General features: G+C 43.7%; 2 protein-coding genes across 2 annotated transcripts in view; one reads left to right on the top strand and one right to left on the bottom strand.

The window, feature by feature from the left end:
- Positions 1–405: 405 nt before the first annotated feature.
- Positions 406–5080, top strand: LOC310874592 (isoleucine--tRNA ligase, cytoplasmic-like; the record flags this gene model as incomplete). The annotated part of the gene is made up of 2 exons (XM_083787448.1): positions 406–458; positions 1111–5080. 2 exons carry the CDS (start codon positions 406–408, stop codon positions 5078–5080), a joined length of 4023 nt encoding a protein of 1340 aa, XP_083643574.1.
- A 17212-nt stretch (positions 5081–22292) lies between these two features.
- Positions 22293–24951, bottom strand: part of nrg3b (neuregulin 3b) — a gene marked incomplete at both ends in the record, with an annotated part of 279986 nt that continues 277327 nt past the window's right edge. Inside the window, one exon of the mRNA XM_083787447.1 lies at positions 22293–23226. Within this exon, the coding sequence (XP_083643573.1) occupies positions 22293–23226 (934 nt within the window). The remainder of the gene's footprint in view (positions 23227–24951) is intronic.

Genomic DNA, 24951 nt, shown 5'->3' with positions numbered 1-24951 from the left:
GACTCTAAGTGGTTGATAGGAGTGGTTGCACCACTAAAAAAAACACTCTTAGCTTACCACTAGATGACTTTCATTCTATGCTTTCACATCGAGTGACAGTGACTGCAGACTACACACTTGTAGACAGATGATTCCTCATGGGAATGAGGTCCCCCTGGGATTGGCCCTAACCAGGAAAGTCACCAGCCTGACAGGATGGGGGCCCACCCACGATGGCAGGATGACCAGGGGTGTGTATAGGACGGAGCCCTGAGTCTTGCCCACATCAACTCTGCTCTGCTATTTTCACAATTTGGGGTAGTTTTGTATTTTTAGCCTGGGTTCTAGCCTGATCCGCGGAACGCGGCGATGTATTTATCGATTCTGACATTTTCAATCTAACGAGAGTCTAAGGTCTCATGCCCCATGGCGAGGAGCCCGAAACCCGCTGCCTCCGAGTCCGTAGCTACTCTGAACATGTACAAATGCTAAATCTAAGGTGCTTACCCTGCTGCCCCACCTGTGCGGTTTATGTGCGCAATGCGTTTATAACCAGTAGGTCCGTAGTTTTCAATTAAAATTGTTTTAATCCATTCTGTCTCGGCTGCGCAATCCTGACCACCAGGGGCGCTGTTGCGCAGTTGCAATCGAGAACAGATCCAAGATGGATGACAGATTCCAAGACAGAATGGTTAAAACAGTTTTTAATTGAAAACTACGGATCTACGATATGCGCATTGCGCACATAAACCGGACAGGTGCAGGGGCAGCAGGGTAAGGGCTCAGGGTAGCTACGGAGGCAGCAGGCTTTGGGCTCCTCACCATGGGGCATGAGACTCTTTGAGATTGAAAATGTCAGAATCGATTTTCAGAATTTCAGGCTATTGTATTTTAGCATGGGCTTCACTTAGGGCACCTGTTAAATGTTAAACAATATCTATTCTATTGTGATATATTATTGATATATTGAATCAGTGAGCTATAGATCCATGTATGGAGCCGGGAGAGACATCTAGTTCTGATGTCATAGAACTCCATATATAAATATAGCTGGTAAAGGGTGACCATCACTTCTTGAGTATTAGATGCGGCTGTGACTTCTCAAGGGCGTGTTGGCATTCAACCTTCTAGTACCTTGATCAGCTCTCACCAAGAGAGACTTCACCTTCAGTACATTTGCCCTTACAACCCAGATATTTCTGCAATATACAGGGATCTAGACATCTTGGTTAGGTCTTTACAGGACACCACTGTGGCGGTTCGAGACTCTGACAAAATCATGGTAGGCCTACAGCAAGTTCCTGAATCCATCAACTTTCCCTCTGAAGAAGAGAAGATCCTCCAATTATGGAAGGACAAGGACTGCTTCCAGCAATGCCTCAAACAGTCCCAAAACAGGCCCAAATACACATTCTACGATGGTCCTCCCTTTGCCACTGGTCGTCCCCACTATGGGCACATCCTGGCTGGCACCATAAAGGACATCGTCACCCGATTTGCCCACCAGAGTGGCTTTCATGTGGACCGGCGCTTTGGCTGGGACTGTCACGGTTTGCCTGTTGAACATGAGATTGACAAAAAATGTAACATCAAAGGGCCTGATGACGTGACAAAGATGGGCATTGCGGAATACAACAAAAGGTGCAGAGACATTGTCATGACATACTCCAATGAGTGGGAGATCGCAGTGAGAAGAATGGGAAGATGGATTGACTTTAACAATGACTACAAGACTCTTTACCCCTGGTTCATGGAGACTGTCTGGTGGGTATTTAAACAGCTTTATGACAAGGGTCTGGTGTACAGGAGCGTGAAGGTCATGCCTTATTCCACTGCCTGCAACACCCCCCTCTCAAACTTAGAGTCCAACCAGAACTACAAGGATGTTCAGGACCCGTCAGTGATTGTCAACTTCCCACTGCTGGAGGACAAGGGTGTGGCTCTGATTGCCTGGACAACCACACCCTGGACGTTGCCTAGCAACCTGGCCCTCTGTGTAAACCCAGAGTTGCAGTACGTCAAGGTCAAAGACAACACAACAGGTCAAACCTACATCATGATGGATGCCAGGCTTGGAGCTCTGTTCAAGTCTGAGAGTGAGTACACCATCCTGGACAAATTTCCAGGAAAGGTGTTGAAAGGATTGAAATACAAACCTCTCTTTCAGTACTTTTCCAAGTATGGAGAGAAAGGTGCATTCCAAGTAGTGACGGATAACTACGTCAAAGAGGAGGAGGGTACTGGAGTTGTTCACCAGGCACCATACTTTGGAGCTGATGATTACAGAATCTGCATGGAGTACGGCATCATTCAGAGGGACCAAGCTGCTGTCTGCCCCGTGGACAGCTCAGGCTGCTTCACTCGAGAGGTCACAGACTTTGTGGGACAGAACGTCAAGGCTGCAGACAAGAACATCATTAAGTGGCTGAAGGAGAAGGGCCGTCTGGTCAATACCAGCTCTTACACGCATAGCTACCCACACTGCCCGAGGTCTGACACCCCTTTGATCTACAAAGCCGTCCCGAGCTGGTTCATAAGAGTGGAGCACATGGTGGAGAAACTACTGGAGAACAATGGAAAATGCTATTGGGTTCCAGATTTTGTTCGCGAGAAGAGATTCGGGAACTGGCTGAGGGATGCACATGATTGGGCAGTTTCCAGGAACCGCTACTGGGGCACACCCATCCCTCTTTGGGTCAGCGATGACTTTGAGGAGGTGGTGTGTATAGGATCCATGGAAGAACTGGAGGAGCTGACGGGAGCCAGAGTAACTGATCTACATATGGAGAGCATTGACCACCTGACCATCCCATCGCGGTGTGGTAAGGGCAAGCTGCGTAGGGTAAAAGAGGTGTTTGACTGTTGGTTTGAAAGCGGCAGCATGCCCTATGCCCAGGCTCACTACCCTTTTGAAAACAGGAAGGAGTTTGAGGACACTTTCCCTGCTGACTTCATTGCTGAGGGCATTGACCAGACCAGAGGATGGTTCTATACCCTGTTGGTGCTGTCTACGGCTCTGTTTGGGAAGCCACCATTCAAGAATGTCATTGTCAATGGACTGGTGCTGGCGAGCGATGGACAGAAAATGAGCAAGCGCAAGAAGAACTACCCAGATCCAGGAGAGATAATGAAGAACTATGGAGCAGATGCCCTCAGATTGTATCTGATAAACTCTCCTGTAGTCAGAGGAGAGAACCTACGTTTTGAGGAGACTGGCGTGCATGATGTGCTCAAAGACGTATTCCTGCCCTGGTACAACGCCTATCGCTTCTTGGTGCAGAACGTGCAGCGGCTGGACAAGGAGGAAGACGTCCAGTTCCTGTACAATGAGAACACGGAAAAGCAGAGTGATAATATCATGGATAAATGGATCCAGTCCTTCACACAGTCTCTCATACAGTTCTTTAAGAAGGAGATGGCCGCATACCGTCTGTACACTGTGGTACCGCAGCTCATCAGGTTTGTGGACATGCTCACCAACTGGTATGTGAGGACCAACCGTCGCCGTCTCAAGGGAGAGAGTGGTGCTGGGGACTGCCTGTGTGCGCTCGAGACCCTCTTCAGCGTTCTCTTCTCTATGTGCAGGCTGATGGCTCCCTTCACTCCGTTCATCACAGAGATGATGTACCAGAACTTGGTTCACCTCATTGACCCAACCTCTGTGAAGGAGGACAACAGCAGCATCCACTATCTCATGCTGCCCCAAGTCAGGGAGGGTTCGATAGACAAGCGCATTGAGAGCGCCGTCTCCAAGATGCAGTCGGTGATCGAGCTGGGCAGAGTGATCCGAGACAGGCAAACAGTAAGATTACCTGTAAAGATCCCTCTGAAGGAGGTGGTTGTGATCCACCAGGACCCCAAAGCTCTCAAAGACATTCAGTCTCTGGAGAAATACATCCTGGAGGAGCTAAATGTGCGCCAGCTGACTCTATCGACTGACATGGGCAAGTATGGCATTTGCCTGAGGGCAGAGCCGGACCACATGGTGCTGGGCAAGAGGCTGAAGGGGGCCTTCAAAGCTGTCACTGCCTCCATCAAGGAGCTGACCAAGGAACAGCTGGAGGCCTTCCAGATGGCAGGCTCCATCACGGTGGATGGTCAGGAGCTTAATAAAGATGATCTGAGGCTCATGTACACCTTCGACCAGAGCTCTGGCACAGCCAAGCAGTATGAGAAACACTCTGATGCACAGGTCTTGATGCTGTTGCATGTATGCCCAGACCAGTCCATGTTGGATGAAGGGGTGGCCAGAGAGGTCATCAACCGCATTCAAAAGCTACGCCAGAAGGCACACTTGGTACCTTCAGATGAAATAGCAGTGTACTACCGTTGCCAGCCAGCAGGGGAGTACCTGGACTCTGTGATCCAGGCTCACGCAGAGTTCATCGTGGCCACCACCAAAGCTCCTCTGCTGCCCTACCCTGTCTACCTACCCAGTCTCATTGTAGAGAAGACACAGCTTAAGGGCTCAGATTTGAAGTTAGACTTAGAGTTAACCATAGTGAAGGGGTCTTCAGCACCCAAAGTTAATCCGAATGGACCTGCATGCTCCTACATCAATCTCAGGGTCAAACTCGCCAACAAGGAACAAGAGGGGGTGGTTCTTTTGGAGAACCCAATTGGAGATAACAGAGTGGACATGAGCAAGCTTCGGGAGGTGTGCAGCAGTGTATTTGGAACCAACAACACCCAGCTCTCTTTCTTCAACAGCGAGACTGAGTTGAAGAATGCATCAGACCTTCAGGCTCTCAGTGGTACAACTCTGTCAGTGACATCACCAGGCTCCTCCCCTAGCCCCGCCCCCACTACAGACGGCCTGCTCTGTCCCTATATCAACCTGCTGCTCTGCAATGCATATGCATCCGAGTGCCTGTCTGGAAAGGTTGCCACCCTCCTCCTGGAGAACCCTGTGGGTTGCAATGGGCTGAACCATGCAAGCCTGCTGGCAGAGACTGCCAAGGTGTTTGGGCTACGGAACAGACGGCTCAAACTCTACCTGAATCAGTACCTTACTCAGGAGCTACCAGCCGATTCCTCAGTGAAGTGTCTGCACACCAGAACCATCTATGTGAGAGCTCTCCCCACCACCGCTGAGGCATAAACAAACCGCTGGCTTTGTGCTCCGGGCAACTATAGGCTCACAGCGCACCACAGGTTTGAGTCCCATTCACGATGGTCTTTGCTGCATGTCTGTCCCCATCTCTCTCCCGTTTCCTGTCCGCCTCTACTACAATCTATAAATAAAGGCAGAAAAAGACCCCGCAAAAATAGGCCTATATCATCATCATCATCCCATACTGACCAATCAGAATGCCTGTTGCTAGTAATTGGTTAATTCCGGGCAATCAGAATGCCTATTGATGATATGCACACGGCTGCCATTTTGCCAGCAAGCTGCTACCTAGGTGCAACTTCCCATAGACAGCCATTCATCCAAACAGAACAGTCCTATCTAATTGTATTCAAATAACGTCAAACTCACCAACATTGCAGCTGTACGGAAAGCTTGAATTATTCTCTTTCTATCTGCAACGTGTTTGTTTAATAAAAATCACACCCGTGTGAACTGAGTGGTGCAATTCCCCCCCCCCCCCCCCCCCACACACACACACACAACTCTCTCTCTCTCTCTCTCGTGCCCCCTACTGGTATAAATAAGTCACCACTCAAAAATCTACTGTAGAAATGTTATCAGTATACAGCATACCCTCTTCTATGAGGAGGGCATCAAGCTGTACCAGAATGCGACAGAAGAAATACATGAGTAACTGCTGTTGTTAGGCTCAAAATGTGAACCTGTGATGAGGCTGTATTTTTGTGTTGCTATGGTGACAATCATGCTACTGTATTTTTGTGTTGCTATGGTGACAATCATGCTACTGTACTTTTGTGTTGCTATGGTGACAATCATGCTACTGTATTTCTGTGTTGCTATGGTGACAATCATGCTACTGTATTTTTGTGTTGCTATGGTGACAATCATGCTATCGGTCTTGTCTAGACTTGTATTTCCCCTCTCACATCATTGTGCACAAATCTAGTAAGCACAATAAATCAGTAGTTCTCAGACCTTTATTTATTTCAAGGACAAGGTGTCCAAAGGGAACCACTGCAATAAATAGACCAGTGACTAGTGATCGACCGATAATCGGCCACGGCCGATTATCGGCTTCGATATTCATGATTTTAATTAATATCGGTATCGGTGCTAAAAACAAATAATCGAAAAAAAACGGCCGATTATTATATTTCTCATAAATGCGCAAACATGGTGAAACAACCACTTTCATTGAAAATCCGGTAGAGTACGGTTGTAAGGAAATGTATAGCTGCGTGTCTGTCGACTCCCAGTGCGCCACCACCGGAGGAGTAGACACGGCTTAGCGCCACTCTACAGACTGACGTCTCCTCTCTCTCTCTCTCTCTCACACACACACACACACACACACACACACACACACGGAGTCAGAGAGAGGGCCACTGAAGGGAGGAGAAAGGATTATAGGCTACTAACCTTGTAACCATAAAAAGCTTTGCTGTTTTTTCATCTTCAATTAACCAAAATAAAATCCACACGTGAGAGGACAGTCACAGAGAGCAGTGCTAGAACTACGTTAGCCAAGCTAGCTGCTGCCTGCTAACGCTGCAAAACAAGTTAAACAACAGCTGTAACAAGTTTTATTGATTGCCTGTTGTGTCCGTGTCCGTGTGTCCGTGTCCGTGTGTCCGTGTGTGCGTGTGTCCGTGTGTGTGTGTGTCCGTGTGCGTGTGTCCGTGTGTGTGTGTGTGTGTGTGTGTGTGTGTCCGTGTCCGTGTGTGTGTGTGTGTGTGTGTGTGTGTGTGTGTGTGTGCGCTCGCGCGTGTGTGTGTGCGTCAGCCAACTGAAGGACAACGTTTTTTTTCCCCCATCCTGACCAGCCTAATATGATTATTGCATGTTGGCTATAATTAGTTACCAATCATTTTATTGTTGGCCAGTGTTTTGAGACATAGTCTTTTATTGCTATGAAATGAATGGTAAAAACAAATTCTACATGCATTAAAAAAGTGGCCAGTGATCTTGAAAGTGGCAAACAAGGTCACATGGCTTTGGAGAGTTTGGGCAGCAGATCTACAAGCTCTCAACATGTCATGCTGCAATGTGTTGTGGGCTTGTAGATCACCAATTTTGATAAACTAGTAGTGCCTCTACAGCCCATTGGGTACTGACCTACTTGGAATGATGCAAGTTGGAAATGAATGCCCCACCCAGTAATTATGTCTGTCTCCCTTTTATGCCCATATATGGAGTTATTTGTAAGGCATGCCCAAATAGGGAGTATAGGGAGCCAGCTTGTGGAGTTCTGTCTTCTGTGTCAGGCATGCCCAAATATGGAGTGCTGTGAGGTCAGAACAGGCCAGCTCCATATATGGATGCTGGGCATGGGCCCGGTCTAGAGCCCGGGCAGGGGCCTTTTTGGGGCGGTTCTGGACAATTACACACACACACACACACACACACTTGGTGCATTCATAGATAAATATATAGGTAGATACATACGCAGATAAGCAGATATGCTGCTACAGTACATGCAATTAAAAAAAAAGCTGCATTTGATGGAAGTGTTACTGAAACGATGTTGGTGCTTCTTGCACTTCCTTTTTTATAAGCGATAAATATCAATAATGCATTTCAAGGAATTCTTGTGTTGGAATTTATGTTACTGTAAAAACTTTTTTTTTACTTAAATAATCGGCTCATAATATCGGCTATCGGCTTTTTGATTTGTCCACTAATCGGTGATCGGAAATATCGGCCAAAAACCATATCGGTCGATCACTACCAGTGACATCTGAAATGAATACACTTTTTAGCAAACATGTTTCATTGTAGACTGTGTGTTCCGCTATATACAATACATGCAACAGTCACTCTGTGTGATAACATGTCCATCCATCCAACGCTCATTAAAAGTTACTGCCAGAGAACCACAAGATCCTGAATATGGACATGTGTCTGTCTAGTAAGCATAAATAAATGGAGGCTGGTCAGTATGGTGGCACAGAATGATACAGCAGCATGAAAATCCTCACAATAACTACAGAGAAGACATTAATTCATGATACTGTATATGTACCTGTCATGATATGTACAGGGACGGATTAACCCGCAATGCGACATTTCTGTGTTTTTCCGTGTTTTTATCATCTTTTTAACCTAAATGTAACAAAATCAACAGCCAATGAAGGGCCCCAGGAGCCCTTTTTCAGGGCGTCAAACCTAGTACCTCACGGTCCAATGTCCACAAAGGGCCCCTGATAGCCAAGGGCCCCTGGGCCACGGCCCCACTGGCCCAATGGCTAATTTGTCCCTGGATATGTACTGTTATATTATCTGGGCAAGAACAATGAGGAGGTGACATGGGCGAGACAATGAGACATTGTTTCAAATAACGGTCTGTCGACAGACAATGATGTGGCATATGGTACTGTCACAGTCTGTTTGAGGCAAGAGTTACCAGGCTCCAAACATCATTCAGCTTGGTGGTAATTTAACCCATTCTGACCTGAGATCAGATTCTAAAAATGTCTATTACATCCTGACAGTTTCATTATTAACCCATTCTGACCTGAGATCAGATTCTAAAAGTGTCTTCGATTTTTCAAAAATAGCAGACCTACAAGCTCGTATCGCGCCACTCGGTGGCGCGATATGAGCTTGTAGATCTGCTATTTTTCAATAGCTAAAGCATAACATGATGCCAACACCAAAATGGGTGCCCGTTCAGAATGGGTTAAATGCTAAGAGGTACATTTATCTGGCAGTTGAGTAAAAGTACTCATTATGCAGAATGTCCCATTTCACAAGTTCAAAATGTATAAAGATATTTTGAAAAGAACAGATTTTCAAGCATTGTGACCTTGCAGATTGGCTATTTTCAAATGGACAACATATACTGTAGCCTATATTAGGGCTGAAGTGGCTAATGTATGTTTTGTAATAATAGTCATAATCTACAAAGTAATTACAGTAACTAAAAGTTTTAGAGTATTCGAAATTGGAAATACTAAAGCAAAAGTACAGATACCTCAAAACTGTACCTTAAGTAGTGCAGTACTGAAGAAAGGCTGAAGGATGACTTCTCTAGCAGCACGGAATCACGGATGAGCACTGGAGCAACTCAGCTGTGGATTAGAGCAGCCTGTCACACACACTGACAGCACGGTGACAATTTAATACGTACTGTACGAACGCACGGCTCCCTGCAGAAAGGAGGGAAATGAGAGGAGAGGGATCAAAGGGGCCGTGGCAGCTAATTGACGGGATTAATTGTGTCACATTCCCTTAATAGTACTGTCACCCTTGATTCTTCTGAATTCAATGAACAAAACACAGGTTGTGTTTACCTTTAAAATTTAACGCGAAAGCCTCCAATTTAAGTAAGGATGTCCTTGGGGGTCAGAGATGGTGAATTTTCAATCCTGCTTTAAAAGGATACATTAAATCTCAGTTAATCTTAATTTCCATTGAGGATTAGATGAACCCTGAGGTGTTCCATTTTAATTGTGTCACATTCCCTTAATAGTACTGTCACCCTTGATTCTTCTGAATTCAATGAACAAAACACAGGTTGTGTTTACCTTTAAAATTTAACGCGAAAGCCTCCAATTTAAGTAAGGATGTCCTTGGGGGTCAGAGATATAATATATGGTGAATTTTCAATCCTGCTTTAAAAGGATACATTAAATCTCAGTTAATCTTAAATTCCATTGAGGATTAGATGGACCCTGCACGTGTTCTATTTTAAGAGCAGCCGTCAATCTGCATTGTCCCTGTGTTTCTGTTAGACTCATGCAGAGGCTTTATTCCATTATGAAGGATAGATTCATGCACTAATATTATGGCTCTGTTCCACTCTGAAGGTGAAGGTATATATTCTATATATAAGGTCTATAGGCTCCTAGAACTCAGCACTACCTCCTGAGCAGCGACCAAATTAGGTTATTGAAAACCTTACCGAAAAAGGTTGCTATATGGCAATTGTAAACTGTGCACACACACACACATGCTTGCAGGGCATAATCATCATGATTAGTCAGTCACAGTGAGAGGGCGTACGTTAGTTCTGCTACGAAAGTGAAAAGTGTAATAAAAGCCTTTTGGACATTTAGAGGAATTATAGTCGTGTACCTTGAGAGCATTTAATGTTCATCTGCAGTGCAGCTGATGGGTTTGGAAGATGGACACACATCAGCAGAAACCACGCTAATGGTGGACCAAATAAAAAGGAACAACCCAGAACACCGGCTATCATTGTCTCCACCAGGCCGAAGGCATGGGGATAGAATATGTTTTGCACTCTGTCCGCGCGTGTGTGTGTGTGTGTGTGCGCGTGTGTGTGTACAGCTAATCTCCGGCACCGCTAACCTGGTCGATGCCAAATTTTGCACACACACTCCCTGGATGCCAGAGATGAACATCTGCCCCATGGCGCTATAACATCTATTAAGAGGAGATAATAGGATATCTCACATAATGTCTATACATTCTGCAGGCAGGAGGACGAGACGACTGGTAAGAGACACGTCAGGCTCCTCTGCTGTGGAGGAGGATAGATGAGTGTGTGCAGAGGAAGAGAAGGAGAGGTACAGACAACCAAAGGGGAACGGCTGGTAGGAGACATGTCAGACCACTAAAGTACTGTCACTGGGGGAACACAATAGAAACAACAGGTGTGTGCTTACTGGACCAGAATGGGACAGCAGAAACTCAAAACTCAAAATGTCACTTCAAATGAGAACTGGGAAAAGGGGAGTATGTGTCCAGAGAATGCCTTTGCTATTCACCGTCTAAAGATAGCATATTTTTGTTTTGCTTACATAGGGAGTATAGGAAGGCCTGCACACAGCTAGACAATTAAATGCACTTTACAGCCTAGTTAAATATAATCATAGAAAGTCATGGTAGGCTACTTAGCTAGAAAATGGATACAATAAATATAAACTTATCCAGTGCAATTTAAGATGTCCCGGTCTATCGGACGGTTGACGGTGTGCTGAATGATGAGAGGACATTCTGAACAAAGACTTTTGGCTGTTTTTACCAACTGTAGATGTACTGGAAGAAAATTAGGTTTGCATAACTATGATAATTGATTTTCCCTATAAGCCATTATTTAAAATTAAATGTATTTGTGGTGGTTCCATTTTGGGTTCCAAACGACTGACCTACTTCAGCTTCACTCAATTTGGTGATTACTTTTGCAGCCGAAACCTGCAACATTCAATCCAGTTGAATGGAAGTTTTTTGTTGTTGCTGCTTTAATAATTTTTGATGTGTTAAATAGCTCTACATTATAGTGCATTAATCATTGCTGCAGTTCATTAACAGGGGTCTCCAATCCATTGGGTTAACCCATGTCCAGTTATCCCTGTTTATTATGCACTCGGGCCCCTTTTCCACCGGTTCAGTTCTTTTTGGTTTTTAGTCCATTTAGAGCCATGCAGAGTTCCAAAACTGGAACGTTAATTATTAATTGAGGGTGCAAAACCATACCTATATTAGATTGTTATCACCATGAAACTTCCAAAGTTGAGTACTTACACGAACACAATGATTTATTGTATTACAAATTTTACATTTTTAAATATGCAAATGAGTCATTATGTAGGAAAATATGCAAAATAATCGAAAATATGAAAAAGCTCTACTGTGGAAGGGTTATCATGTATTCATTTACTTGTACTGATCCTATAAAGTTTTCCCCACCAATTTTGGAGCTCTGGCTCTGTTCCCTTCCAGTCCGTTGTTGCTGTTCTGGTGTTTTCATATTTTTGTATATCTTGCTATGTTGCCTGCTTCACTGCATTCTAAAGTCTTTGTTATCAGTTGAATAAATCATTATTGGGTTTGACCGGCCTGCCAGTGTGGCTCTGTATTTGGGTCATGATCTGACACATCACGGTTGCAAAAACTAAAGGCAGGAAGGGAAGAGATAGAGGAGAGACACGTTGCGTGACAAGACTATAGGATCGGGATCAAACTCGGCTCCTTGCGGCTCACAGGGAACATAATATTCTGTGCACTATTAAACTGCCTGAGCCTCCAGTAATCCATAATATATGTCATCAAGCAGACAGTGGCAGTGTTACCAGATTTAGCAAAAACAAAGTAAGAAACAAGCAACCAGGTCTATAAAACACGCCCAAAAGTAGCAACTAAAGGCCATATGAACACACACACACACAACTATTTGAGGATAGCCAATTGATCCATCTGCTCTATCAATCTTTTCAAAGAAAATTTAAAAATGTTTGACAAATGTGTAATATCTTTTAAACATTTTGGTACACACATCTTGTATGGGGGTCCCTGGCACAAAGTAATTTCAGATGGGGGTCAATGGACAAATGCATATTAATTTGGGTGTCCTTGAGATGAAAATGTTTGAGAACCACTGTTTTAAACAACATTAGGAAACAAGCCCAAATAAGTACACTTAAACTTTTCTGAAAAACAAGCTCAGGTGCTCGGCTGGCGCCGTGGGAAAGTGCCTGTAAAGAGCGTTTATAGTCGTTGACGTGAACTGCGACCGACCACGATGGGTTCTTACCGTTTACCAACATGTTTTGGGGAAAAAACTAATAACGGGGGCTCAGTGACGCGATGAGGTGGTGAAAAAAGATTCATGCTATCCCCTCCTTTCTCTGTCTAAAAGGATCAGATACTGTAGAGTGAGATAGTCTGAAAAGGAGTAGAGCTGAAGAGACCCAGAAGATGGAGAGATAGAGGAAGAGGTGAATTCAGCCAGCTTTGAAAAGGGAGCGATGGCAGATGGAGAGACACCCTGTGGGAGATGCAGAGGGTGTTTTGAACGGCAGGTGTGCAGCTTATTCGTCGCATGATGGGACATGTTTGTGTTTGTGTGCTGGTCTATATGAGCGCAAGGACTGCAGGATTGATTGTATTTTACCCACCAAATAGTCGCGCGTTACCAGACTGTTGCCTCTCGCAAATTTCCAAATGCTTCCATCATACAGTCTGGAGCAACGGAAGAGTAAAATATAAGCGGAAGTGGAGTCTCCTCCCCACTTCCATTTCGTCTTTACAGACGCGCACATTTATCGTAATATAAATATAAATCATCTATAAGCATATCTAGCTTGCTTCTTAGCAGAAAAGGAAAAGGAGTAATCAAATATACAGATATTTTAAAATATATTTTCTTGAACGGAAATGGCAGCTTCCTTACTCGGATTTCGGGAGGTGTAGTTCCAGACTCTAGTATTCGGAGATTGTGGAATAGTTGTCTGGCTACGCAAGACTACCCACCAAAGGATGCAACTCCCATTAAATAAATCAGTCAATAGCAATGTATCATCTGAAATGAGGGGAAACGGTATTTCATGTTCTTTTGTATGCAAGTACATAGGAAAATGACAAATAAAGTGATTCTGATTCTGGATCTGTTGGATATCCGCTTCATAAACAGATGAATAATGAATGATTCAGCAGCAGCAGCAGCACCCCATGCAGAATATTTCTCACGGAATCCAGAAGTGATTCAAAAAACATTGATCAGAAAGCTGTAACAAAAACATGACCTGAGGGCAGATTTTTTCTTTTACTGTAGATGTGTATTATCAAATAAATAAGTTCCCTCCTCAGGAGGAGGAACTCACTGCTGCCGCCATCTGACGGAGTCAGGTTAGGTTCATTAACCCTCGGTTAAGAATCTATGTAGGAAAACCGGTGAGAATCATGCAGTACATTTGGACAGAAGTTTCACTTGAGTTCATATCTTGTCATCGTGTCTTTTTTCCGACATATTTTGTTAATAATATTTTGTCTAATCAGGGGTGTTGATTACCTAATGGTTTGCATAATCTGCGGTTTTAAGCCCACGGCTAAAATATGTGAAAAGTACATTCTGACAAAAGTCAGTCAGTGCACATGATAAGATCACCATCCGACCTGTGGTGCCAATGGGTTTACAACGTTTTACAGCTTCTTCGGCAGCCAGTCAATACTTCTGCTCTCTTTTGACAATAGTACCTGACCTGATCCACCTCAATTGACGCAAAATCACTTTACTTTATTTGAGTATTTCCATGTTTTTTATAATTTATACTTATAGCCACTACATCTCAAGAGCAAATGCAGGCTATGTTTTAGTCAGCGATACGAGTCACGTTGCGACACGTTTGTCTGACAAAAAGTCTGCTTTTATTTTGTTACTGTTAAGTATTTGTATGCCACTAGACCCGATTTGATACATTTACTCAAGTCCATTTTTCAATGCAGGACTTTTACATGCAACAGTATTTTTATATTGTCGTATTGCTACTTTTACTCAAGTAAAATTAACATCTGAGTACTTCTTCCACAGGGTATCTCTGTCTCTCTCTCTCTCTCTCTCGATGAGGGTTAACTCAGGCCAGAAAGACAATCTCATTAGAAGTGCTTTTTTCTTGACAGCAGCATCTCTGGGATTCTGGGAATCACTTCACTGCAAAAACTATACGCAGCACAACAGGGTTTGAGGTCAAGAGGACAACAATGTGTCATGCAGGCTGGCTTGGGAGTCCCAAACGATCAGGGAGGCCGTGGCCTGTAGTTGGCCCAACAATGATGTGACTTGTCAGGGACTGTGTGCATGGTCGGAGGTCATGGTAAACGATATACGCCTGCCTGTCAGTATACTGTGCACTGTAAGATAAGAGGATAATGCATTTAGTGAACTGCAGAGAGGCTGGCGCAGTGTTGATTTTGACAGCAAATTTAAATTTAGTTTTAGTATTTTTGCATCAAATGCAATTTATTATATTCATTATTCATCTTAATGTTTTGGTTTTATTCCTAATTTTAATTGACTATCATAACATTTTAAATCTACGGGGCGCATACTTATAGTTTAGACTAGTGACTAGTCGGTTAGACATGGGTTAAGGTTAGGTTTAGGTGTGCGCAGCTAACCAATGACTAGTCTACCAAATACTGTCTAAACTAAGTACTGCACCCAAATCTACAGTTGATTTAGTTGACTAAAAATATGTCGGCGGGCCGTGACGGCGTCGTAATGGTTGATTTATATTTGGCTGAAGAAGAACCCAGTAGCTCCCCTGTGTACAGTCGGATCCACTATATTCTCTATATTCTGCAATATAGAAATAATAGCAGTAATAGAAATATAAGTCGCTGATTTGACCTTGCTCCTGCTGGAGAAGTCTGGAATTCAAAATGTACTTGAGGAAAAGTACAAAAGTATTGGCATCAAAATGTACTCTTTCAAGTTTTCATATGTACCGTGTCCGTAAGTAATTATTTTGAAAATAGCACATTGAAAAACCTCACAATGCATCGCATCACGGCGAGCTTGTAGATCAGCTATTTTCAAATGGCCAGAATGAAGTGGTCAACGTATGTTTTGTAATAATAATCTAAATCTACAAAGTAACTACTAGCTAAAGTTCTCAAATAAATGTAGTGGAGTAACACTATTTGGATCCGAGATATGTAGTGGAGTAGAAGAAAAAAATACACAGTCCCGGTGCTGGAGGCGGTACAATGGGAAGTCAATAAGGAAGTCAAGGAAGGAAGGAAGAGGTAAAATGAAATTTCTCACTTTTCCGATTTATGCTTCTTTTGAAACATCTCACCACCACCAAAAGGCCGCAGCACGGCCTGCATGGAGGGTATGTACATCTGTCTACCATAGCGTGTGGAATAAACGCATAGGGACCCTACGTATAAAGTGACATCCACATTTCAGAAACGCTTTACGGAGGGTCCCGAGAGGGGCTAGCAAATACTAGATGAAATGGGAGTTAAATGCTGCAATTTGTAAAAAATTACAAAACAATATGACTCTGTTGAAGTGGGACTCATAAAATGTCCATGGGACCCATCTAAAAGACCACCCCTGTGTCCCGGGACCCATTACAGTGAAAACTACTTTACATCACTGACTTGAGCATACTTACGGTAGTTACTTTACACCACTTGCAGTGACAATTCTTGAGCACCTCTAGGGCCTCACTCACACCTTTCGATCTAGCATACAACATTGATGCATGCTAGATGTAAGTGTCATGGCCGCCCCAATGCATTTCCAATGGAAGTCAATTGGTTTGATACAACATTTTGGACTACAAGCTGTTGTAGGGCTTTCGGCTGTGTTTAGACTGCCCCCCTCCCCCTCATACAACACAAATGTTGTGTCAAACCATGTGACTCCCATTGGAAATGCATTGGGGCAAGATGTATCACACCCTTTATATACAAGTTACATCAGTCTGTTGCGAAGGTGTGAGTGAGGCCCTGCCTACTGCAACAGCTTTGGTAGCAGCATCCTGAAGCACACCATCATAAAACAATAAACATTCTATCCTTTAACTATAAATGCCATTACAGTTCTCAAATAGCGTCCATACTGTATACTCACTCAGAAACTTGTTGAAACGTCTCACATTCTCTTCTCCTCCAGGCTTAGCATTGATCAGCCACACAGCCCACCTTGCAAGCTGGTTATGGTAGAAATAGGCCTACTGTGTGAAAATCCAGCTACAAACACATACACTTTACTGTTTAATGTTTTGGGTTGCATGCAGATACACCCTGGCTATTGATTTGGTGTAAAAGTTCCCACATTCCCAGAAATTCCCAGACTTTTTGTAAACATCACAGTTTTCCCCTGTCTCTCTCACTCTCCTGTCCTGTCTCACTTCCTCATTTTTCTTTTTAGCCACACCCCCTTTCAGTTAGAGAGGGTGGGGCTTAGACTTGATTGACATCTGGCCATCCTAACAGTTTCTGGATGTTGCTCAGTGATTGCTCATGGCAAGGACCCCCAACATTATATGTATATTGTTATTGGCTGCCAACACCCATTTCAAGTAAAAAAAGAAAAGCATTATCAGACTTTATCTTTCTCTCCAATAGTTACTGCACTTTAACTGGCTTTGTAGGGCAGCATACAACATTGGGGGATTCCAGGGGGTCCCCCGCATAAGTAGTAGTCATTAGTTAATATAGCATCACAAACATTGATGTATTTATTTCACATTTTGAGGGCTTTTTATGCCTTTATTGATAGATGGAAATGGGGAGAGAGATGGGGGGTGACGCGCAGCAAAGGTCATCGGGATCAGGACTCGAACCCGCAACACGCTGTCAGGCTGGATTACCAGCCTAGGTGCTCAAGACGTGTAGCTGTATGTGTTGCCTATTCAAAAATAGCAGATATACCGGTTCAAGCGTACAGCGTGCCCCTTACCCCTCATCCCTAAAAGTATTTTACTATTTTGAAAAACCTTTTAAAATAGTTCAAATATAAGATCTACAAGCTCACAGCGTGTCGATGTAGATTGTCTAGTTGAACTATTTTAAGTGCAATGGGTCAACAAGCATCAGGAGCCTCATACAATGGAAGGACCATACAGCCTGGCACCTCCGCCTCATGCTGGTCACACACACACACACACACACACACTAGTCTGCTGGTGTCACACTGCTGTGGGAGTAGGCTGGCATTCTACTCCTCAACCAGGATTTGTCGCAGCCAACGTGGTTGTCGTCGTGTTGGTCAGTATAGAGCACGGACAGCACAGGCAAGCTTTACCACACACGTGTTCAGTTGGGTTGAGTTCAGGAGCGTTGGCAGGCCATTCCACTCCCAAAGTCTGGAGGTATCTAGTCTCTGATGAGCCCTGCATTGTGTCCTTCCTTGTCGTTCTTTGTTTGTTGGTTTGTTTAATTTATATTACCCCATTGAAACCCGGGAAGGCATCTCTGTCATTTTACACTATGAGGGGCATGCCGCATGCGTTAGTCTGATGTAGCTACTTTGGCTATTCAAAAATAGCAGATATAATGTACAAACTCATAGAGTGTCACTGTGGGCCATACTATGAGCTTGTAGATCTGCTTTTCTTTCCCTTTTTTTATCGTAAAAATGTTAGAATATTATATATATTCTAACAAAACAAACTTTTTTTTAAAACTCAAAGCTTTGCTTCTGGGTGTCCTTGGTACACACATAAATATAGTAGCCCGTTGTAAAATGCGGGTCGGCGGCCAAAATAAAAAGAATTATAGCAGTTTTTCCGAGAAATGTTTAGGATGTTAGGATTACATTTTTTGATTCAGCTTCAGGTCTTAATGGGTTGAAGGTCTCTGTAACATTGGAGGTGATCGAGGTACACAATCGCTTAATACTGTCTTCCCCCAGATGATCAAATTGTGGATGATACTGTCAGCTATTTATAATACAGCCAATCACAACAATCCAATCAGATGTGTCTCATCTTCCAGGTTGTAATAGTCTCATAACAGTTATTCCCCTTATACCTTAGAGCCAGTATTCCCCAAACAATGAACCACTAATTTAGATCACAGGAAATCTTGAAAGCATTAAAGACAAAGTCAAGGAGCTTTGTCTGTAATGCAATCTCTCCCGTCTCTCCTACAAGCCAGTGAATTGTATGGCTTCATTGTGTGTTTCTCTAGTGACTTTCTCCCCCATGAATGTCTCCTATTAAACTAAAGTGCTCATTGTGACACAGGGTGGTTCTCACACTGCAAACAAAAGTGTGTATCTGTCTCTCTGTCCTCTTTGTTCCTTCTGGACAGACCTGAAGTGGCCATCAGGAGCTTTGTAATGAATCCCAGAAGACCGGTCTGTTCCAGTCTGAAGTGGGCCAGTGGTGTGGAAATGTGATATAATAATAATAATAATAGTATTCGCTGCCAGTACTGCAATATGGCCCACAGGCCAGATTTTGGACAGTCAGACTGGCGGTACTGGTCTGCGACCTCCCAATAGTCCGACCGGTCGGACTAAGAGAGGTCCTATACGTCCAAATAATCGGACAAATTAAAAATTTAAAAATACCTCATTGCAATGTGATTTAGCACACGCTTCTCTTGAATTAAATGAATCAATAGAAGAACACTTTATTCAATGCGCTATGGCTACGCACTGTGTGGGTGTCCAGACATGTGCTCACCGACAATAGACAATCTACAATTACTTTTGTAAACAGTCAGAAAGTCTGTCTGTCGTTGTATGTCGAATCAGTCAACATCATATCAACGCATTGTCAGAACATTGTCAGTGAGAAAGAGAGGCATTTGCCAAGGTGTTATAATATATGTTAATTCTATTCAGATTCCCTGAATAGAAAGTGTTCCTCTGCTGGAACTGGAAGTGTCGAGGAGTGAATGACTGGCAGATACAAATACAAATTAAGATGTACATCTACACAGTGTATTAAAGACAGCTCAACCTTTTTTGTATCATTGTAGCTGTTGTAGCTTTTGCAGCAGCTACGTCAGATTCGTCTTCGTATCTTCTTGTCGCTGCAGGGCTTCCATTGAAAATGAATGGTAGACTGTATCTTTGCATCTGCCCGTGTGAACGCATACTTCTTGTCAGTAGCAAAGCAGTAGAATTATTAATCAGTGAATAAAACCTGCAGGGAAAACATGCATTGTCAGAAAACCTTCGTGAACAGATCAGGAAAGCGTGAATGAAAGCTGCTGTGACATGAAAATGGAACAGATCAGGCGATAGAAAACTCGTGGTTCTCAAATTGGGTCCCAGGGACCCTATAAAAAAATGCATTGTCACGTCCAACACTGACAGCACTAGTCACTGTGTATTTAATACGTCCCCTGATTAATTATAATAGATAATCTCTCTCTCTCTCTCTGCTAAACCTCCTCTTCCAGCAGATTGTCCAAAAAATTATGATCTGGACTTAATTAGTGGGGCTGTTTTTCTTTTCTATGTGCATAATTAAATCCTGGCAGAGCTCTTCTGGTGCCCACTGCCTCACGGAGCGACAAAACCAACAGTCATACAATGACAGAGGTCTGTTGCCATAGAGACGTGGACCGTAACCATAAACACTTTATTTTGCTTTTTGTCAGGGCCGACTGGCTTTATATGGTCAATGGCGTGTTGCTGCCTCATACTGTTAAGGAGTAGTACTGCACAGTGACACAGAAGATGCAATTCATGTCAGACAGACCGGAATTGACACAAAAGGTAAGGTTGGATGTGGTCAGTAGTAAAGTAACTAAGTACATTTACTTAAGTAGGCCTTAAGTAACATGTTGAGGTATTTGTACTTTACTTGAATATTTCCAAGATTTTTATACATTTGAAAACTTGTGAAATGGGATATCTCTGCACAATGAGTACTTTATACTTGAAGTACATTTTGATACCAATACTTTTGTACTTTTATTTTGAATTCCGGACTTTTACTTGTAACAGAGTATTTCTACATTGCAGTATTGATACTTTTACTTAAGTAAAAGATGCAAGTATACTTTTTCCACCAGTGGATGTGGAGAATATGAATGAAAAACTATTGATGCTGCAGCCCAGAAGCCTCCACCTTGCTCTGCAGTGATATATGACATCAGTAGCCTTGGGAATGGCTGGTTCCCCGAGCCAGTGGTACTCACATTTTTTACCCATTCTGACCTGAGATCAGATTCATACGAGGTTTCCGCCGGACACACACTGGTCTGATGAACCCATTCTGACCTGAGATCAGATTCTAAAAAATGTCAGTCGTTCTTCGATTTTTCAAAAAATAGCAGACCTACAAGCTCGTATCGCGCCACTCGGTGGCGCGATATGAGCTTGTAGATCTGCTATTTTTCAATAGCTAAAGCATAACATGATGCTGACACCAAAATGGGTGCCCGTTCAGAATGGGTTTTAAAGGGATATTTCACTTTCATTCATGGTCATTTTAACGTCTACTCAGGCTTTTGTGAACACCCCAGATAGTTTTTAAGTTAGTTTATTTATTTGATTAGATTTATTTTTACAATGGGTTTGTATAGGAAGGGTCTGATAAAATGAATATAAAATATCTAAATACTGAATCAAGCAACATAAAAACGTAAAAACTGTCTGGGGTGTTCACATAAGCCTGAGTAGACGATAAAATTAACCATTATTAAGTGAAATACCCCTTGAAGTAAAAGTATCAATACTGCAATGTATAAATACTCATACCCATTTCACAAGTTTTCAAACTAATAAGGTATAAATATCTTTAAAATAGCATATCTACAAGCTCACAATGGAAGGGAAATACTCCAGTAAAGTAAAAAAGTACCTCAACAGAATCACACCTGTGTGAAGTGAGCGGCGCTCACATCATGACGCAACATGACGATTTGCTCAGACACACACGGCGTACATTCTCCATGTAAAACAAACGGCGCAAGCACAAACATTAAACGCCATTAACAATAAAGAGACAATAACATGACGTAAATGACACATGACGTAAATGTTCCCTTCATTGTCAATAGCATTTAAAAAACACACATTGAACTAAAGACAAACATTAAACCTGTGTATAGGAGGGGGCTAGCACCCCTCAGAAATGTGCTTAGTTACTTTACCATGGCCCAAGCCCAGTGGCGTGCACAGACATTTAGAGGGGCAGGTGCTCAAGTGAAAAAAAAGGGCACCTTGTGCAGCGCATTTCGGGGCGGGAACCCATTTTGGTGCTTTAGCTATTGAAAAATAGCAGATCTACAAGCTCATAGCGCGCCACCGAGTGGCGCGCTACGAGCTTGTAGGTCTGCTATTTTCTTTTAATCGAAGAACCACTGACATAGAAACATATAGCTTTAGATTGTGGGGGCCTAAATAATATAGTAGAAGCGTTTTTTTTTAATCAAGATTTGATCAATGTGACCGCATGGTCCACACACTACAAATTAAGAAAAAAAATATTTTTTCTTTTTTTTTTCTTACAACCACGGTAAAATAGCAAGGCCAATGCGCATGTCACTAAGTCTGACTGAAATGATAGAAAAAAAACAAACATGTACAGTTGTACACTGTAATCATAATCTTTATTTTGTCACAATTGCATGTCAAATATATATATGTCTATATGACATATATTATGTGACATATACTTTCATTTCTTTACAATAGAGAAACAACATAGAGATGACACACTATTTTGGTTTCTAAGTAGAAGCTGTGTTTAAATAGTGGCATTTATCTTCTTTTTTTTTTTTCTTCAGTACACTTTTTAAAATCCAAATAACTTTGTTTTCTGCATTTGATTCACATGTATACACAACAACGTGTTTGTGTTTTGCCTTCTTTTTCTGGAATATTTCATGTCTTTTTAGTTTTTTACTCATGTCAATAAAATGTCATCTCTGCTGCGGTGGAGTCCGCTCGAGCTCCAGTCGATAGACACCTGCCAAACACATGCCACCCGACAAAGGATAGGCGAGTTATCGGAACACAACGTCCTTGAAAGCGCTGTAGAAATAAACCCGATCAGCTCGCGGAGGAGGAAGGCGCGGCGGCGGCGGCGTCATCGGCTGTGCCGCGCTCTCTGCCACCGGGGGCCTTATTGGTGGCCGACGAGGCGCGGTTTGCTCCTCCGTGTGCTACAGTGGTCTCTGCTTGACAAGGCCCAGGGGCCTCCGTTTGGTCCGCTAACTTCAGCACTGTGGCCCCGGCGCCGGGGGACGGCGCGCCGCGAGAGTACTTGTCGGCACCGCCCTCCCGAGCGAGCACGGTCGTCACCGCGGTGACAGTGTTCATGCCGCCGCACAGCAGATCGGAACACGGCCCGGCGGACGCCATCATCACGGGACCACAAAGGCTTCCGTGTTTCGAGCCGCCCTCCAGTTCCGCCGTCGTCTCCACGGGGCGGGGGTCTTCGCGCGCTGCCGGGGTGCCCCGGCTCTTCCCTCCCGACCGCAGGCTGCCGACGGGCGCGGCGGGACGGGTGACGGCGGCGTTGGCACCGCCGGTCTCGCCGCCGGAGGACGCGGCCGCGGATCCCACAGGCACTGCGGTGGCCTTTCGGGCCGGTGGCGCGGCCGACCGCCACTGGAGGCGCGGCGGCGGTGTCGTCGCCGACGCCGCCGCCTCGGGATTCGGGGCGCCCACGGGCCGCTTGTCCGTCCGGTCGTGCGGCTGGAGGGAGGGGATGATGGGCACGGAGCGCGTGCGGTGGGACGGCAGCGGGGCGGCTGTTCCCTTGTCCAGGCGGGTGCAGGGGACCTCGGTCCATCCAGTCCTGCCCACAGCAGTAGCAGCATGGGGGCTTTGCATGTCTGAGGTCAGGTCAGTGACGTCTACAGCAGTAGCAGCATGGGGGCTTTGCATGTCTGAGGTCAGGTCAGTGACGTCTACAGCAGTAGCAGCATGGGGGCTTTGCATGTCTGAGGTCAGGTCAGTGACGTCTCCGCTGGCGCAGCACCTGCAGGGAGGAACGGAAGAGAAATGAAAGGGTGAGACAGTTACATTAGGACTCCATGTGTGTGTATGTATAGTATTAACAAAAAAAGTACCTAAAAAAGTACATGTTTTACTTAACCCATTCTGACCTGAGATCAGATTCATACGAGGTTTTCCACTGGACACAAGCTGGTCTGATTAACCCATTCTGACCTGAGATCAGATTCTAAAAATGTCAGTCGTTCTTCGATTTTTTCAAAAATAGCAGACCTACAAGCTCGTATCGCGCCACTCGGTGGCGCGATATGAGCTTGTAGATCTGCTATTTTTCAATAGTTAAAGCATAACATGATGCTAACACCAAAATGGGTGCCCGTTCAGAATGGGTTAAGTAAAAGTATCAATACTGCAATGTGCACATACTCTGTTGGAAGTAAAAGTCTGGAAATCTAAATTGACTTTGAGTACAATAGTATTGGTATCAAAATATACTTAAACACAAGTACCAAATGAAAGTAGTCATTGTGAAGAATCTCCCATTTCACAAGTTAAAAATGTATACAAAACATTTTGAAAGTAGGCAATCTACAAGCTTGTAGATCTGCTACACAAAGCAGTAACTAAACTTTGCATAATGGTAGTGCCAGTGGAGTACAATATTTTCATATATATATATATATATATATATATATATATATATATATATATATATATATATATAGTGGAGTAAAAGTACTGAAATTTGGAAATAGGCCTACTCCAGTAAAGTAAAAGTACCTTGTAAATGTTCTTAGTTAAATATTTGTGGAGTGGATAGCAGGGCGACGGAGATAACATCTCTGTGTCAGAAATGTTATACAGTTACCTCTCCTGCACTTAGAGCTTGATCCCACCTCTCCCTGAAGCATCTGACTATTTGTTCTTTCTTCAGGGACTGGATATTCATAATCTTTGTGTAATTATTAATAATCCTTAAAATCTGGGAAGACTGGGGAGCTGCATGAATGTTTAAGTGCAGAAAAAACTCCTCTGTGCCGCAACACAGATTTTCTTTTTTTAGCATAAAAGCTTCTGCACTCCTGATCCTGTCCTGTGTGGGTTTACCAAAAGCTGTTAACTAAATGCTGCATTGAACTGGTGCATGCGTATAGTATTGTTTTTTTGCCTGAATTATGAAATTATTACTTGTATGTCTAACACAGTTAGATATAGCATGTTCTCCCCGTGTCCCCTAGGGTAGGTACCCTCACAAAAAACATGCAGTAATCCTGGTCACTAAACTGGCCAGGCCTCCCCCTGGCCAGCCGGGGCGCCTGATGGAGGGGAAAGGAACTGGTTGGAATAACGTGTTCCTCTCACGCGCTACGTCCAACCAGGGAAACTCCCCCCTGTCAGGTGAAAAGGAGCAACTTGGACACTCAGGCATGAAGGAAGCATGAGTTCAAGTCCGTTGCTCTCCCCTTGTCCCCCAACCTGGTCCCCCTTGGGACCAGGTTGGTGTGTAGAGCCCAGGATCACATTAGATGATTGACACAGGGGTGAAAAATTGGTTACAAAATCGTGGGATAAAAAAATATATTAAAAAATAACACAGTTAGATATTAGTAGTATTTAAAATAAAATAAATACATAAAAAGTTGAAACATGGAGATACAAGGTTTCTATACTTTAAACGACTCGTTTAAAGTTTATTAGGGAACAAGCCCCAACCGCAACCCGCGCAACTACCAAAGTACAAGCAACACCC

This window comes from Protomyctophum parallelum (assembly GCF_964188405.1).
Source record: "Protomyctophum parallelum genome assembly, chromosome: 17".
NCBI lineage: Eukaryota > Metazoa > Chordata > Actinopteri > Myctophiformes > Myctophidae > Protomyctophum > Protomyctophum parallelum.
Note: the sequence above shows the minus strand (reverse complement) of the source record. Positions and strands in the feature narration are given on the sequence as shown.